Here is a 14,594-nt window from a genome sequence, read left to right on the forward strand (position 1 = left end):
CACTGCAGAGGGCAAGGAGCTGCCACGGCTGGTGCCTGGCAGAGTTTTGGCTGCAGCGAGGGCCACAGGCACCCGACTCACACTGGCTTCACCCCATGGCACTCGGTGCTGTCAGCATTTGGCCAAAATGCAAAAGTGCCTGCATTAGCTGCGTGCAGAGAGCAGTGCCCCAGAGAGTGGTCCTGGGAAGGGACAGGTCTGCTACCTCCAAACCAGCCCCGTTACACCTCTAAAGGGACACAATAATGGGACACAATAATGGGACACAATAATGGGACACAAACCCTACCTCGCTCCAGTTGCCGACCTCCCAGCTGGGTGTCACAGCGGCTGTTTCAGCAGTGGATGGCAGCAGCAAAGCCTCGTCCTGCCCCCAGAGCCCCGGGGGCGTGGGAGTGGGCTGGGATCCCTCCTGCTCCCCATCTCCATCTCCATCTCCATCTCCATCTCCATCTCCATCTCCATCTCCATCTCCATCTCCATCTCCATCTCCATCTCCGTAAGCAAATGTCCTCGGGGCTGCTGATGCTGATGGGGAGCGCTGCCCCGGAGCCGTGCTGCCCATCTGGGCCATGCTGGAGGTCTGGGGGGGGTGTGTGGGGGTTGGCTCTGGGTGCTGCAGCACCCACGTCTCCCCCAGGCTCCCCTCGGTCCACCCCAGAGCTGGGGGCTCAGGGGGGGCTGGCGCCAGGGCAGCTCTCTGGGGGAGGCTGCTGGAGGTGAGCTGGGTGGGCAGCCCAGGAGTGGTGGGGGACACGGACACGGGTGCTGGCAGGGCTGTTGTGGCCACAAAGGGGGATGAGGTGAGGGACAGGGGGGTGTTGTACCCCACCTGCTGCCCTGCCTCCCACGGGGGGCTCCCCGTAGCACCTGCAGGATGAGGGCTTGCAATGGGACCAGCACTTTCAGCGCTCCTGCCCACCTCCTGCTGCGGTCTGTGGGCGGTGGGGGAGGTCGGACCCATCCCCTCTGCCACGTGTGGCTGCTCCTGTGTTGTGTGTGTGCTCACAGTCCCCTCTGCTGCTGGCATTTCTGCCGACTCCTCCTGCTCTTCGGCCTTGGAGGCAGCACCGTTACCATCACCGGTGATGACAAACCCCATTTCCCGTGAGTTTTCCCGGCCCATCCCAGCACTGGCAGTGTTATCAGGAGGCGCCGTGCTCGCAGGCTCTCTGCTCCCCGGCTCTCCCAGGCTGTGGGACGTGCTGTCTGCACCAGCACTGCCCCTGTCACCAGGCAGCGGTGTGGAGGGAGCAGCTGGAGCCCAGGGAGCGATGCTGCGGGCGGCAGCATCCCCATCCCACGTGGGAACAGAGCCTGCCAGCACGGTGCCTGCGGGCTGATCGGGGAGCAGGTTACCCAGGCTGCTGGGAGAGCCCCGACTCCCTGCAGGCTGCGTGGGCAGCAGCTCCTCGGAGTGGGGCACGAGCACTTCTCCCCTCTCATCACCCGTGGGAGCAGGAGCCGCCGTGCCAGGAGCGGTTGTGCTGGTTCTCTTGTGCTCTGGGGCCACACCAAGGAGGTCATGGATGACAAAACCCCCTGACTCTGCCTCCCATTCGCTGTGCACGGGAGCAGAAATATTTGCTTCACTTTGCTTCACCAGATCGTCCCCATTTGCTCCTCCTCCTGGCTCCACGGTGTGCAGGACATCAGCGGGCAGCTCAGGGGGCTCCTCCACATCGTTGCTGCTCAGCTCGGGCTTAGGGACCTCGCTTTTGGTTTCCTTCTCGGTGAAGGGGTAATAGGACAGATCCTCATGGAAATTGATAAAATTATAATCATAGTAAAAGTCATCAACAAAGACGTTTCCTTTTCTGGATGAGAAGTCCTCCTCGGTTATGATATTGACGTCGTTGGACTCCGGGATGTTTGGGATTAAGGGGTTAAATTCAGTGATGTGGTTATTGCCGATGTAATCTATCTCATTAAACATTTCCCTGCTGGAAGAGCCGCTGCCGGACCAGTCGGTGTTGGCGTCGTCTAATTTCATCTGGCACTGCGGCAGGGAGCAAATAGTTTCCGAGCTGGGTCTTTGTTCAGGGTCACAAGTCGCCTGGGTATTATTGCTGCAGTACACAGGGCGTCTTTGTGTCCCATTGCCACACGTCGCCGAGCACTGGGGAAGGAAGAGAAACGAACATTTCAGAGCACGGGAGATGCAGGAGGCCAGGGGAAGCGTTGGTTTGGGCTGCCCATGGCTCTGCCTCTGCCACCACCCACCCGGGTCCCCGGTGGTCCCGTCGTGGTGCGGGGCAGTCGGGTGCCTGCTGGGCTCCGGGGCTGTCTCCCCATTTCGGAGCCCCTCAGCAGGGGTACGTATCGCAGGGCATTTTGCTCAGGGTGGTCCCTGTCCTGCACTGCAGCCAGAAGTGATTTTCCCAGGAGATGAGCACTGCAAAGGGCTTTGGATAAGCTGAGCTACTAGGTCTGCTCTAAGTGGCCCATCCCCATGAATTCCATCTCTTCTTCTGGAAGGGAATGTTTTAAAGGAGATAATAACAGGGGTGTTGTCCTAGCGAGGATCAATGAGTGGCTTTGTGGAAGACGCCCTCTCCTCCACCACAATGGTCTCTTTGAGGTCGCCCAGTATAGAAGAAACCCACAAGCTGCAGCGAGGGACAGCAATGTTTTCTGCACGATAAGTAAACCGTGGAGCTACGAGCACCACACGTGGGTTGGAGAGGCCACGGGCTGCTGCAGGTTGCTGTGGCAGATGCACAGAGCATTGGTCACGCACAGCAACACGCTCACACATCCCAGCCAGCAAGAATAAGCAATCACCACGTCAGACAAACCCAGCAGAGGGGATTTCTGCAAAAATCACCGTTCTTTGGATGAAAAGGGATGTGCTAGGGCAAGGGTTTGGTGCACAGCCACCAGCACTGGAAGTTTAAGGTGGGCAGACAGAGCCCTCGGGGTTCCTGCAGCGCCTCTGCGCTGGGCTGGGCTGGAGATGTGGTCCTCAGATAACACAGACTCGTGAACTTTGAGCCTTTCTTGGTTTTGCTCAGACCTTGCAAGGCTCCAGTGCCTGGATGGGACCTGCAGCCCAGGAATGTGCCTGGCACAAGGCAGGGTTCGGAACACCAGGGCTGGCCGTTCCCACCCACTGCACAATGTCCCCAAAATCCAGCATCTCCGTTCAGCCTCCCCTGCAGGCGAGGTGCCAGCAAGCTGCCTCGCCCCACCAGGACGGTGCTGCCAGATCAGGGGGAAGTTCAGAGCTCAGCTTCCACCACGCAGCCAAAATTTCTTAGCAAATGGCTCCGGCTCCATCTGGGAGATAAGCTCCAGGTATCACAGCTCTCCCAGGAGGAGGAGGGGGGTTATTTGCCAAGCCTGGGTTATCAGGAGAGCCCCCAAGGCACAGATAAGGAGCCAGTGCCATTAGCAGCTTGACATGAGGAAGGAGCAGAGCTTGCAGGGTGTTCAGCACCACGCACGGGACTGCAGGAGGCATCGCTGCAGGAGGCATCGCAGCGCCAAGCTGCACAGCGGGACGTGCCTCTGAGAGCAGGAGACAGATGCTCTGCAGGCAGAGCCTCGCGTGTTAGCAGCACGTCTGAGAGCAGCACAGCTTCTGCAGGGAGCCCGTGAAGCTGGGTGTGCCTTGCTGAGGGGTCTTTCTGAAAGCACTGCCTCCCAGACCCACCAGAGTGCTTAAACACATGAGCTCAGCAAACTTGCAAATCCCCCCTCAGCTCCAGTGGGCTCCCCACGGGACACACGTGCTGCCCTGCCCGAGGCTCTGCAAGCACAAAAAGCAAAGGAGCTGCTCTGATTGGCACTGGGTGGATGGACCACGCTGCTGGAGAGCTTCCCGGCCCCTCAAATTTCTCCATTTATTGGTGGTGGTGGCAATGGAGAAAAGAAAGAGGAGTCTCACTTTAAGTGAAGGAAGAACAGAAAAGTCACAGACATCTTAAAATCTCAAGTGCTTTTTTCATGGTTTCACAGACGCGGAGATGGCAGAGCCGAAGAGGAGCAGCACTGGGACAGACCCCGGGGCAACTGGGGATTTGGGGCTTTTCCTTTAAACTATTGCAGCTTTCTTTCTCAACTGTGCAATTGTGGCTTTTGTGGGCCTCTAGAAAAATATTTCTAAATAGCTCTCATTTAGCCTTCAAATTTTCTGTTCGCATTTTTATTCTCTGTTTCTTAGCAACGAGCTCTGCTCCCAGGCTCTGATTTGTCTCCTGGTACTTTCCTTCACGCTGCACACTTTCTGAAACCACTGCTCAAACGAGGAGTTACGGCTCTTTGGTTAAAAACCTCAACCGCAAAAATGCAAAAATAAAAAAGGCTGCACCGGGTCTCCACCGAACGTGGCATTTTGTACATCTCTCTCTCTCTCTCTCCTTTAAGCACATTGCTGAAGATCTCCCTGAGGATGAGCCCCACTCCTGGCAGCAGCAGCAAGGCAGCGCAGCCCCGTGCCAGCTCGTGCGGGCGCAGAGCAGACGCCCACCCGCCGCCACGCACGTGCACAGCACAGCTAGACCCTGGCTGGCCCGCAGCACCTTGCCTCTGCAAGCAGGAAATAGTTGTAAGGTTTCTGCCAGAACAAAGGGGAAAGACTTGTGGGGCTGGAAAACACATTGAAGGCTTCAATACGTCCTGTTTCTGCCCCCTCCGCATCGAGCACGCAGCATGGCCTTGCCTGATTGAGAAAGCAGCAAAACTCAGAGAAAGAGAAGAGGAGAAAATGGGAAAAACACCGCTGCTTGTTCCTTACCGAGACCTCTCTGTGCCACGAAATTCCTTTCTGTGTGATCTGGTGCTGTAATGCAAGCCCCAGACGCACTTTAGTACCAGGAGAGCTCTTGCCTGCTCCAGGCTGAGGACATCCTGGTGGCACCTCGTCCGTGCTCTGGCCACCTTTGCAGGGAACCGCGACCACCCCAGGTCCCTGTCTCACCTCTGACCAGTTCCCCACGGCCCACTGAGAGGGACAAGGCACATCCCGATGGCAGGGAGCGGTGGACTCTGGCTTGGAGAGGTGCTGGCAGTCGGCTTGCTGCAAGGCCCTCTGCTCGTCCAGCCCCACGCTCTGGATGCAGAGCACCGTCCTCTTCATCAGCCCCGACGTCCCGCACGTGGCCGAGCACTTTTGCCACTCGCCGACCCACCACCTGGGGGAAGATGAATGCTGTAAACGTGCGTGCTGCAGCCAGCACCTGCCCCGTGCCATCCCCAGGCCCCTGCTGCCTCTGCTGGGGTGGTTCGGGCATCGAAATTGTGCTGAGAAGGAGCAAAGGAACAAAGAGCAGACCTGGCGGGGCAGGGCTCCTCGTTGCACGTCCTTTGCTGGTCGTCGGGCCGGGTCAGCGCGTCGCAGTATCGCTCCTCCACAATGCCGGCCAGCTTTTCCACGCAGTGCACGATCTGCCTCTGCACCCCTGGGGACACAGACAAGGCTTGGCTCGACACACAGCTCCAAGCAGATCACTGGGCATCCCGTCAGCAAGCAGCAGGACGCCTCGCCATAACCCTCAGATACCAAAACCAGAAGAAGGAAAATGAAACCTTCACTGGAACTGAAACTGAAAGCTGAGAGCCCACCTCTGCCACTGCACGTGCCCCTCGCATGCTGCCAATGGCACCAACGCTCCCTTCATGCCCAGATGGGAAAAGAAGAGCTGGACACCAGAAACGTGACATGATCCCTCTATGGTTAGAGCCAGGGAATGTAACTGTGCTGGAAAATGATGGCTGCTGGGTGTGTGTGCACGTGCCTGGGTGTGCAAGCTCACACCCAGGCGCTCGGGGAGCTTTCTGATGAGAATGGACCTGGCAGCAGCACAATTCCTTCTGGCAGCCTCCTGCCCTGCTGCAGCTCGTGGATAAATCACCCCGAAGCCTCCTGCCCCCGTCCTGCAGCACTCACGGGTGACATTTTTCAGGATGACCTCACTTCCAACATGCTGCCTTCGCTGTCGGCTTTTGTCCTGCTTTTTTGCCACACATACTTGACCCGTGACTCGGGAGGGCTGTAAATAACGCCGACCAGCTGAGCGCAGACGGGCCCGGAGCTGCTGAGCTCTGCTGGGGAGAGCTGCCGGGCACTGTGGCCCTGGAGCTTGGAGGTTTCTGAGCACGGAGCTGGCAGAGATGAGGTCCCTGTGCCAAGCTCTCCCAAATCCCAAGTATCTCAGCCCCGGGAACAACTGTGGGGTGAGCAACCTCACTGGCCAGCTCATGCCTGATGTGCTCCTACCTTTCCCTTCTGTTCTGGAAGCTGCCAAGCCAACCACGCGATGGAAAGTTGGTTTTAAATAAAAGCAAGAGAGCTTGGTTCCCGTCCTGTTTGACTGCACATGCTGCAGTTCAGCAGCTCATGGGCGCCCACGCAAATCCACAGCAAAGAGCTCTTACAGCAACAATAGGTAAAAAGCTCTGCAAGCTCATGCAGCACCACATCCCTCCTGCTTCACGGCAGGAATCAACCAACATCTACCAGGAGCAGGCAGGAAACATCTCCCGCTTAGAAAGGACAAGTGTCAGTGAAGTCCCTTTGCTTTCCACGCAAAGGGATCTTTCTTTTCTCCCTTTAACTTTCACCCAGAGCCATGGCTGCTCTCCAGGCAGCCCTCTCTGCCCCCAGCCTCACCCCGTGCCATGTGCAGGATCTGTTCCCTGCCCGTGGGTACCCTGAGAGCAGCCCAGCGCCATGCTCAGCCCGGCTCTGCTGCTGGGGAACGTTCAGCTGGGGAGAAAGCCAAAAAGCCGAGAGAGAGAGAAACAGAGAGAGACCTGATCCTTCTGACGTCTGTTTATGGAGTAAAGTGAAAACACTCGCTGCTGTCAGCTCTGCGGAGTGCTGTGAGACTGAACGGCCACACATGCTCACACACACATCCCTCGAAAGCTTCCCATCCCTTGCAGCCCAGGGTGCTCGGGACACAGTGAAGAGGAGGGGAAGACAGGACATGGTGCCTGAACAGGACCACAATGTTCTGCCCCCACCAAGCTCCTGAAATAATCTCCCCTCCAGCCCGGCCAGGCTGCAGACCGGCCATTTGACACTCTCTGATTCCTCTAAAGCTTTTTGTCTCAATCAGCCTGATGGCCCAGGGACACCCGGCGCGGTAACAGGACACCAAAGTGGGGAAAGCGCTGATAAAGAATGGGCTCCTGTGGCTGAGCGTGGCAGGGGCCGCTAGGGAGTTACGACCTCAGCACACGCTGCCTTTTTTTTTCATCCTCAAGACCTCCTGAAACCAAAGACCCAGGAATTTCTAAGCCGAATGCCAGCAGAGTGCTCTGATACGGCTGCGATGGGGAGCGTGGCACGGAGGACGTGCAGCTCTTGCCACCAGCTGCCTCTCCAACGCCTTGGTGCAGCACAGGAACAGCACAGACCCTGCTGCCTCCCTGCACCACAAAATCCCATCAGCATTTATGCTGTCTAGTGAGGAGATGGGGGACTAAAGGAGGAGAAGTGCTGTCTGACGGGCTGAGCCCCCAGCCCTCTGCGTGCCCCGTGGTGCGGGGTGGCTGTGCGGGACTCACCGGTGCCGCAGGTGGCAGTGCACGTGGTCCAGGAGCCGAAGCGCCAGAGGAACTCGGTCTGCTCGATCTCATTCTCGCTGTCGGCCGGCCGTTGGATGGTGTACTGGTAGCGTACACCGGGGTTGGTCTCCTGGAAAAGCAGCTGTGGGGACACGGCACACGGTGAGAGACGTGCTCAGCACAGGGCAGCCAGGATGGACGTCACATTGCAGAGGTTTGCAGGGGATAACGGCCCACCCAGGCCATGCAGATGTCACTCTCTACCCAGCTCCGTGCCGGAGCAGTATTTGTCCTCCCTCTCTCACTGTTGGCCAGGGACGGTGCTGGGCTGGCTGCTGTACCCCAGCAGCAGCACGCGACCGTGTCAGAAAACACACCCTACAAGTGCTCAAAGCAGTGTGAGGGCAGAAGTGCCCCAGCTGGCCCTGCTGAGAGCAATGGGCTTGTGGAAACGTCAGGTAATAATAAAAATAACAGCGGCAGCGCTGAGAGCTTCCAGGACTTTGGTTTTACGTCTGCTCTGCCAAAGAGCCTGGAAGGATTTCCTTCTTAATTCCCTCCGGTCCCGCTGCCAAACGCAGCTCAGCCTGAGGAGCTCCTCCAGGTTCAGCACGGCCGGGCCCTGCCCCGAGAAGGGCCCCGATGTCCCTGCCCCAGGCAGAGCGGGGTGAGGACGTTTTGTGTGTGCCACAACACCCAGCAAGGAGCCCACCGGCAGCAAACACCCGCGCAGTGGCTGCTAACACACACTGGAAGGAATGAAAATAATTTCTCCCCGCTTGCTATGTGGCTCTTGCTGCTCTCCAAATGAGTGCGGCTGCTCCTATGGCTAACGTCAGCCCTGCCCAAAGCGCCCCCAGCACCAGTCAGCACTCCCAAAAGGCTGCGAGTTCAAATGTGTTTTTTTTTAGCCTAAGTGCTCCCATTATTGCCAAAGCTTTGTTGTTCTTGGAGCTTTTTGCAGGAGCAAAGGCGTCTTTCCAAAACCTCTTCATGAATATTGAAACATTTTTGTCAAAAGGTTTTAATTAGGTTATGAAGCCCAGAAAGCATCCCAGCAATTTGCTGGTGCTGAGCACGCCTGTGTCCTTATTAGCAGGGGAAAGCGAGGCCTGGAGGCAGAGGAGCTGAGGAGCCCTCTCACCCCGAAGCTCTGCAAAAACACAAACCCAAGTTTTTGGCTGGCTCAGGCTGCTCGGCGAGCTGGGGTTGCACGACACAGCTCCACAGCTCCCTGCCCACCCCGTCTCTGCACCAAGCAGGGCACCGAGGCCGGGAATGCACACACAAGAAATAAGACCCGGGCTGTGCAAAGCCCCAAATCCCAGGCTCACAGCAGACCTGATCCTCTCCCTGCCCAGCTCCACCAGCCCGGGCTGCAGGGCACAGCGGGAACCCCCCCAGTTTCCTCCTGCTGCTGTGCTATTGAAGGCAGCACACCCAAGGAGAGACAATCTCTTTCTTCATTTCTCAGGGGGTGGTTAAAAGGGAAAAAACCAAGGTTAAACCACAGTCACGAAGCGTACCTCTAGGGCTCAAGCATTACTCATTCCTACATCCTGCGTGGTGTGATTTCGAGGAGGGATCCTCACGTTCCACGGTGCACAACCCCTCAGGACACTGCTCGGATTTTAACCGTGGCGGTCAAACGTGGGCTTGGCACCCACAGAAACTTCAGCCTGACAGCAGCTGGACCGCAGTCAGGGGGACAAATCCCACCGGTGGCTCTGGAGGAAAACCTGGCCTCTAGGGACAGGGACGTCAGCTCTTGAAAGCTTTGCATGACCCGGCAGACCCCTCACCACCAACCCAAACACGTCGGCAGCGAGCAGCTTCCCACAAAGCTGCCCAGCAGCCACGATCCCGGACCCTCAGGTCCCGCGCTGCCTTTCAGCTGTCCCCGGCACAGGGCATTGCAACCTGTGCAAAGTTCATGTAATATAAAGCTGTGCCGAAAAGCAATCCCTTGGGCAACTCTTTTCTATGGAAATAAGGTGCAAATTAATGGGATGGGATTGGTTAGCAAAACGAGGCGATTTTAAGCTGCCACTGCTGCAGCCAAGGAGGGGTGCGGTGCCTGGCGAGGTTGCTCTTATTAAAAGCACCCCCAGGGCACATCAGGTGAATTGGGGACATGGATCCACGGGGAGCAGCCCCCGGGGACCAGCAGATGCTCTCCTCCCCTGCACTTCCACCATCCTGGACACATGTGCAACACAATTTGGTTTGAATGTGTTGCTTTTTTCAGGACTGTGGGTGTAACCATAACACTCCTGGCTGGCCATACGCACCATTGCCCCATCACAGGCTCACCCCTTCAGTGCCTCAGGGGTGTCATGGCTTACTTTAGGGGAGCTGAAATTCCCATGTGGACAAATGAGTAAAACCTGAAAATTCTTGTTGGTTTGGAGGATTTCAAATGATCCTCTTGGATTTGCACTTCCTGCCTCCAGCAGTGTTGTGAGCAAGCAGAGCCTGACCAGCAAGAACCACAAAGGCACCACCCAGGCTTTGGACCTGCCTGAGCACCCCCAAGGGGTGAGAACCCTCACCCAGACCCTGGGCAGTGCCGGGGGCCTGATGCTGGCATGAATGTGGCACTGCCAAGGGGTGACGGTGTGGCAGCTCCCAGCTCCCTGCTGCCTCCACCACCGCTGGAGCCCACTTGGACCCACAGGCTGCTCCAGGCCTGCCAGAAACACCACGGGCTCTTCCCTTGCTCTTGATAAGATATGGAGAAAGCCTCCGGAAGCCAGCTATTTCTTTTCATACTCTCTCTCCTGTGTAAATATTTTGAGGAATGCTGCAAGCTGGATGAGGCTCAGCTGGAAGCAGCGCGCACCAGACCCACCCCGAGCTCAGAAACGCACTCCCCGGGCCAGCAGCGTGTGTTCGGCTGCTGGTGGCATCGCCTCCGGGGAAAACACACTGGGGAGGGGACACGGCCCCTTCCCGTGGGTGGCCACAAAGTGCTGGGACAGACCCCTTCCCCGCAGCCCCACACAGGAAGGCTGCAGATCCCCCTCATGCCCCCTCATGCTCCCCAGCTGCACGCCCTGGCTGCAGGCAGAGCCCAGCCCGTACCTGGATCCACACGGGCTCCACGGTGGGCCCCGGAGACGTGAGGTTCTCCCAGTTCCCTGTCCTGGCATAGGTGAAGGTGGTGCCTGCCACCCTGTAGTCCCCGTTCCACTGGATGGTCCAGCCGCCGTTCAGGAAATATTTCTCGGGGTCCTCGCTCCGCAGCGCCAGGAAATTGCCGGCTTCTGCGACTTCTTCGATGCGGATCTCTCGGGCTCCAGCGGGGATAATCCCAATATCAACGTACCCTGGGGATGCAACAAACATTTGCCCCGGGGGAATCACAAGCACGATCTGCTCCCTGGGGTAGCTAAGTGCCCCCTGGGACAGGGTGCTGGCATCTCCTGGAGACATCAGAGAAACACATTTCCTGCCTGAGTGCTGGCAAGGGCTTTACACACTTTCATCATGTCCTTGTCAACCCACAAAATCATTTTAAGCCCTTCCAAATGAGCTTCAGGCTGCAGAGATTTGTTCTGAGGTCATTAAGCACAAACAGCAGTAAGGAAATATTTTTCTTCTGAGGGGCAAGAAGTGGAAAGGCAACTCCCCTGCTCCCTGCGCTACTGCTTGGACCTTATCTCATCAAAATCAGCCAGTCTGGGCTGAGGAAACACTGCGAGCGAGCAGCATGAGGGAGCCTGGCTCTTGGTGCTGGTCTGCCTGAACACACAGAAACAAAGTCCCGTGTCCCTTGGGTTCCTGCAGCCCGGAGCAGTGATGGTGCTTGCAGAGCCATCCCTCCTCCCGGGGTGCTGCCTCCCAGGACGTCCCTGCAGCGCTGGGGTTTTGTTTGCAAACCACCCCCTCCCCATGCACTGCTGATCAAGGGAAAAATGAGCTCTGCAGGGCAGGGGGCTTGTTTTAAGGAAACCATTTCAAACAACAAGACATTTTTCTGCTCTCCAGTGGTTGGGAGCTGTGTGCTTGCCCTAAGCCCACTCTGCTCACCCCCCAGCTTTCCACCAAACCGTTTGGTCCCTGGGGAGGCTGTGGCTGCTGAAAGCTCGGCGCGTGCTGCTTGTCTTTATCCCCTAGGGGTGTCCTGCTCTGGGGTCAGTGCCGAGCGCCCTTACCCAGCCCCTCGCTGTCCTCGAACATCTTCTGGATGGTGTGGCAGGTGGAGCCGTCCCCGTGGCAGACGCCGCACCGGTCCTCCACCGCGTTGGAGTCGATCTCGTAGTCACAGCCCACATTCTGCAACAAGGCCCCATCAGCACCGGCCCCGCGCCCGCGCCCGCGCCCACCCAAGGATTCGCTGGAATTGGCTCCAGCAGCCAAATGTGGGAAACAACCACAGTTATGAGGACCAGCCTCAGCAGAGAGACGGCAGGAAAAAAGGAACATAGATTGGAGAGTGGAGAGCTGGAGTGTTTTTGCAAGATGGGTGGCACACCCAGGGTGGGTGCAATGTGGGTTTCTCACTCTAGTGTCTGCCTGCAGCCCCCTGTCCTGTTCATACAGCTCTAAGAAGCCAGAGGGGCATCTCGTCACCTTCCCCTGCCCTGCTCTGCAGCCCTGAGTCCCCAGAGCCCGTCGGCACGTGCTAAGAGCTGTGCTTAGCTGGGCCAGCCTCCTGATCCTTGGCCTTGCCAATCCTGTCTCAAAACACTTCCCCAAAACCTTTCCTACGTTCTGCTGGAGCTCTCCACACCTCGGACCTAGGCAGCTGCCAAATTGCTCGATCAAATGGAGACTCCATCTGACTCCGCACAATAAAAACTGCAGCCAATTCCCCAAGGGTCCTGCTGGGCCCCATGCCATCGAGAAGCCTTTAGTCTGGGCTCCAGGAGGATGTGTCCAGGGAGCCAGTTGCACACACGTGCTGGAACTATTTTAGCTACTGCGGTGCTCTGCACTGAGCCAGGTTTAATTCTGGTGTTGAAGCCAGCAGCAGGCTTGCAGTCAGTGACAACTGTACGTGTGCAGTTAGCTCTGAGTGAACGTGCTGTCATCTGAGGAGAGCTGCTGGATCCCGCTCTTTTGTATGTGCCAAGTAAAAACCATGACCTCTGAGCTCTCCCCCGAGCCCGTGCCTGTGCATCTGTGCGCTGCAGCCTTTGAAGTAACCTACAGACTATTAAAGGAGGAAATGTGACCTCCTCCGAGTCTCCTGCTGTGCAGAGCAATTGCCATCGGCCTCTGCCTGGTGCCACTGGCAGCGCAGCCAGGAAGAGGAGGAAGTTTCCACGAATGGTTTTTATGCAACATGCTGAAACTTGCTTACTGATTATTTTCCCTGCTGCTCTTTGCGCCGTCCATTGCATGACAGCCCTCAGCAGCGCCCAGAATTCCACGGAAGTGACAAGGAGGAGAGGACTTGACTTGCCTTCTCCTTGCAGCTCTCTCTGATCCTTGTCCCATCCCTCCTGAGCCAGAGATGCCCTCCCCAGCCAGCAGCCAGGCAGCTCTGCCACATGCTGCAGCTTGCACGGAGCTTTCAGGAAAGAACAACAACAGCCTGGGAGGCAGAACAAACCCCAGTGCTGGGAGAGGCTGCTGGGGCTGGGGAAGACATCTCCATTGCTGCAGGCTGTGGGTCAGAGCAGCATCTGCCAGCACTGCAGGGCTGGGTTGGGTTGGGTGTCCTCTCCACCTGCCCTTACCATCTCCCCAGCCTTATTTTCAAGTGAAAATGTACTTTGTGTATTTCATTGGTTTCGTGCTCTATTTCTTTGAAGGCAGCAAAGAGGCTTAAATACCCCTGCACCAAATATCTTGTGAATATGGAGAGCTCACCCTCATTTCCGTGCAGAAAAATGGTAACAAAACGGGTCAGGGAATGTCTGCAAGAGGACAGCGGGCACAGCCCCGATCACCAGCCCTTCCTGGAGCACGGGGGAGCTGCTGTCCCCCCGGCATGCCGTGGTGAGGGCCGTACCTTGCAGATGCCGTTGATGCACATGTCCCGGCTGGCGTTCATTTCGTAGCACGGGGTCCCATCGATGACAGCATCCCGCAGCTTTTCTGCGAAGTATTCGTTCTCCGGGCGGCAGTGCAGCTCGCAGGGGTTAACTGGGGAGCCGAACAGACAGAAACTGAACCCGAGGAGCCGGGGTCTGCACACCTTCATTCGCCTGCTTTCTGCAGCAGCGTTGCCCTGGGCTCACACGGACAGGTGCCACCTTCTCTCCATGTAACCATCTCCGACAACACAAATTAATCCTGCAAACCCAGCCATAATTTAAAATACGGCATAAATACACTGCAAGACTGGTGGGAAAGGAAGGCAAATCTTTTACAGGCAGCTCCAGCAAGACCAAGCCATGGCAAGGATCTATCTAAGGCTCTCTGCCAGGGCTTCGGGAGAAGCCTGGCGGCAGGCTGTGCGCACTCACTGTTGTTGGGCACTGGCGTCCACTTGTAGAGCTTCCCCTTGTAGAGCATGGGGTTGAACTGGCTGCACTGCACCTGGCGGAAGGACGGCTTGTCGGGGGGACACGGCCTGATGTTGCAGATCCGGAACCGCTTCCGCTCCCCCAGGCAGTACCTGCCCCCGTACTTCGGCCTGTTCGCGGGAGGGAAAAGCAGAAATTAACACAGTGCACAGCAGGGGAAACTCCCTTACAATAACTGTAATCCCTAATGTATGGAGGGGATTTTTAAATGTGCAGAAAGCATCACCCATGTCCTTGTTCTCCAGCTCCCCGCTGGGCAGGGGACACTGATGCTCTGCACAAAGTCCTTGGTCACTTGGCAGAGATACGGGTGCACAGACAACAGAGATACGGAGAGAGCAGAGCCCCCAGCTCCGGAGGGTGACAGAACTCCAAGCCCAGCTGACTTTGCTCCAGCTGCTGTTTGTTTCTGTTTCTGTTCCCTTGGAAGGTGCCTAATTCACTCAGGGGTTGCTTCTGGCCAGGTTTGCTTCTTGCTCTCGGCACTCAGCACAGCATTGCAGCGGCGAGGCTGCAGCGGTGCAGGAGAGGGGTTGGATTTGTTGGTCCCCAGGCCCCTCTTTGCCTCATGGAAGGATCAACCAGACCGAAAAAGGGACG

The 14,594-nt window shown here is 57.3% G+C and overlaps 1 protein-coding gene across 1 annotated transcript in view; it reads right to left on the reverse strand.

Moving 5' to 3' along the window:
• The window catches only part of ADAMTS7 (ADAM metallopeptidase with thrombospondin type 1 motif 7), a 45,209-nt gene that overhangs the window by 11,719 nt on the left and 18,896 nt on the right, over positions 1–14,594 (reverse strand). Inside the window, exons 12-19 of the mRNA XM_084532669.1 lie at positions 13,935–14,104; positions 13,478–13,611; positions 11,673–11,793; positions 10,600–10,844; positions 7,516–7,657; positions 5,276–5,402; positions 4,922–5,135; positions 290–2,119 (exon numbers count right to left, since the gene is read on the reverse strand). Of these exons, the coding sequence (XP_084388795.1) occupies positions 290–2,119; positions 4,922–5,135; positions 5,276–5,402; positions 7,516–7,657; positions 10,600–10,844; positions 11,673–11,793; positions 13,478–13,611; positions 13,935–14,104 (2,983 nt within the window). The remainder of the gene's footprint in view (positions 1–289; positions 2,120–4,921; positions 5,136–5,275; positions 5,403–7,515; positions 7,658–10,599; positions 10,845–11,672; positions 11,794–13,477; positions 13,612–13,934; positions 14,105–14,594) is intronic.

The sequence above is a fragment of the Aythya ferina genome (genome assembly GCF_964211825.1).
Source record: "Aythya ferina genome assembly, chromosome: 11".
Classification (NCBI taxonomy): Eukaryota; Metazoa; Chordata; class Aves; order Anseriformes; family Anatidae; genus Aythya; species Aythya ferina.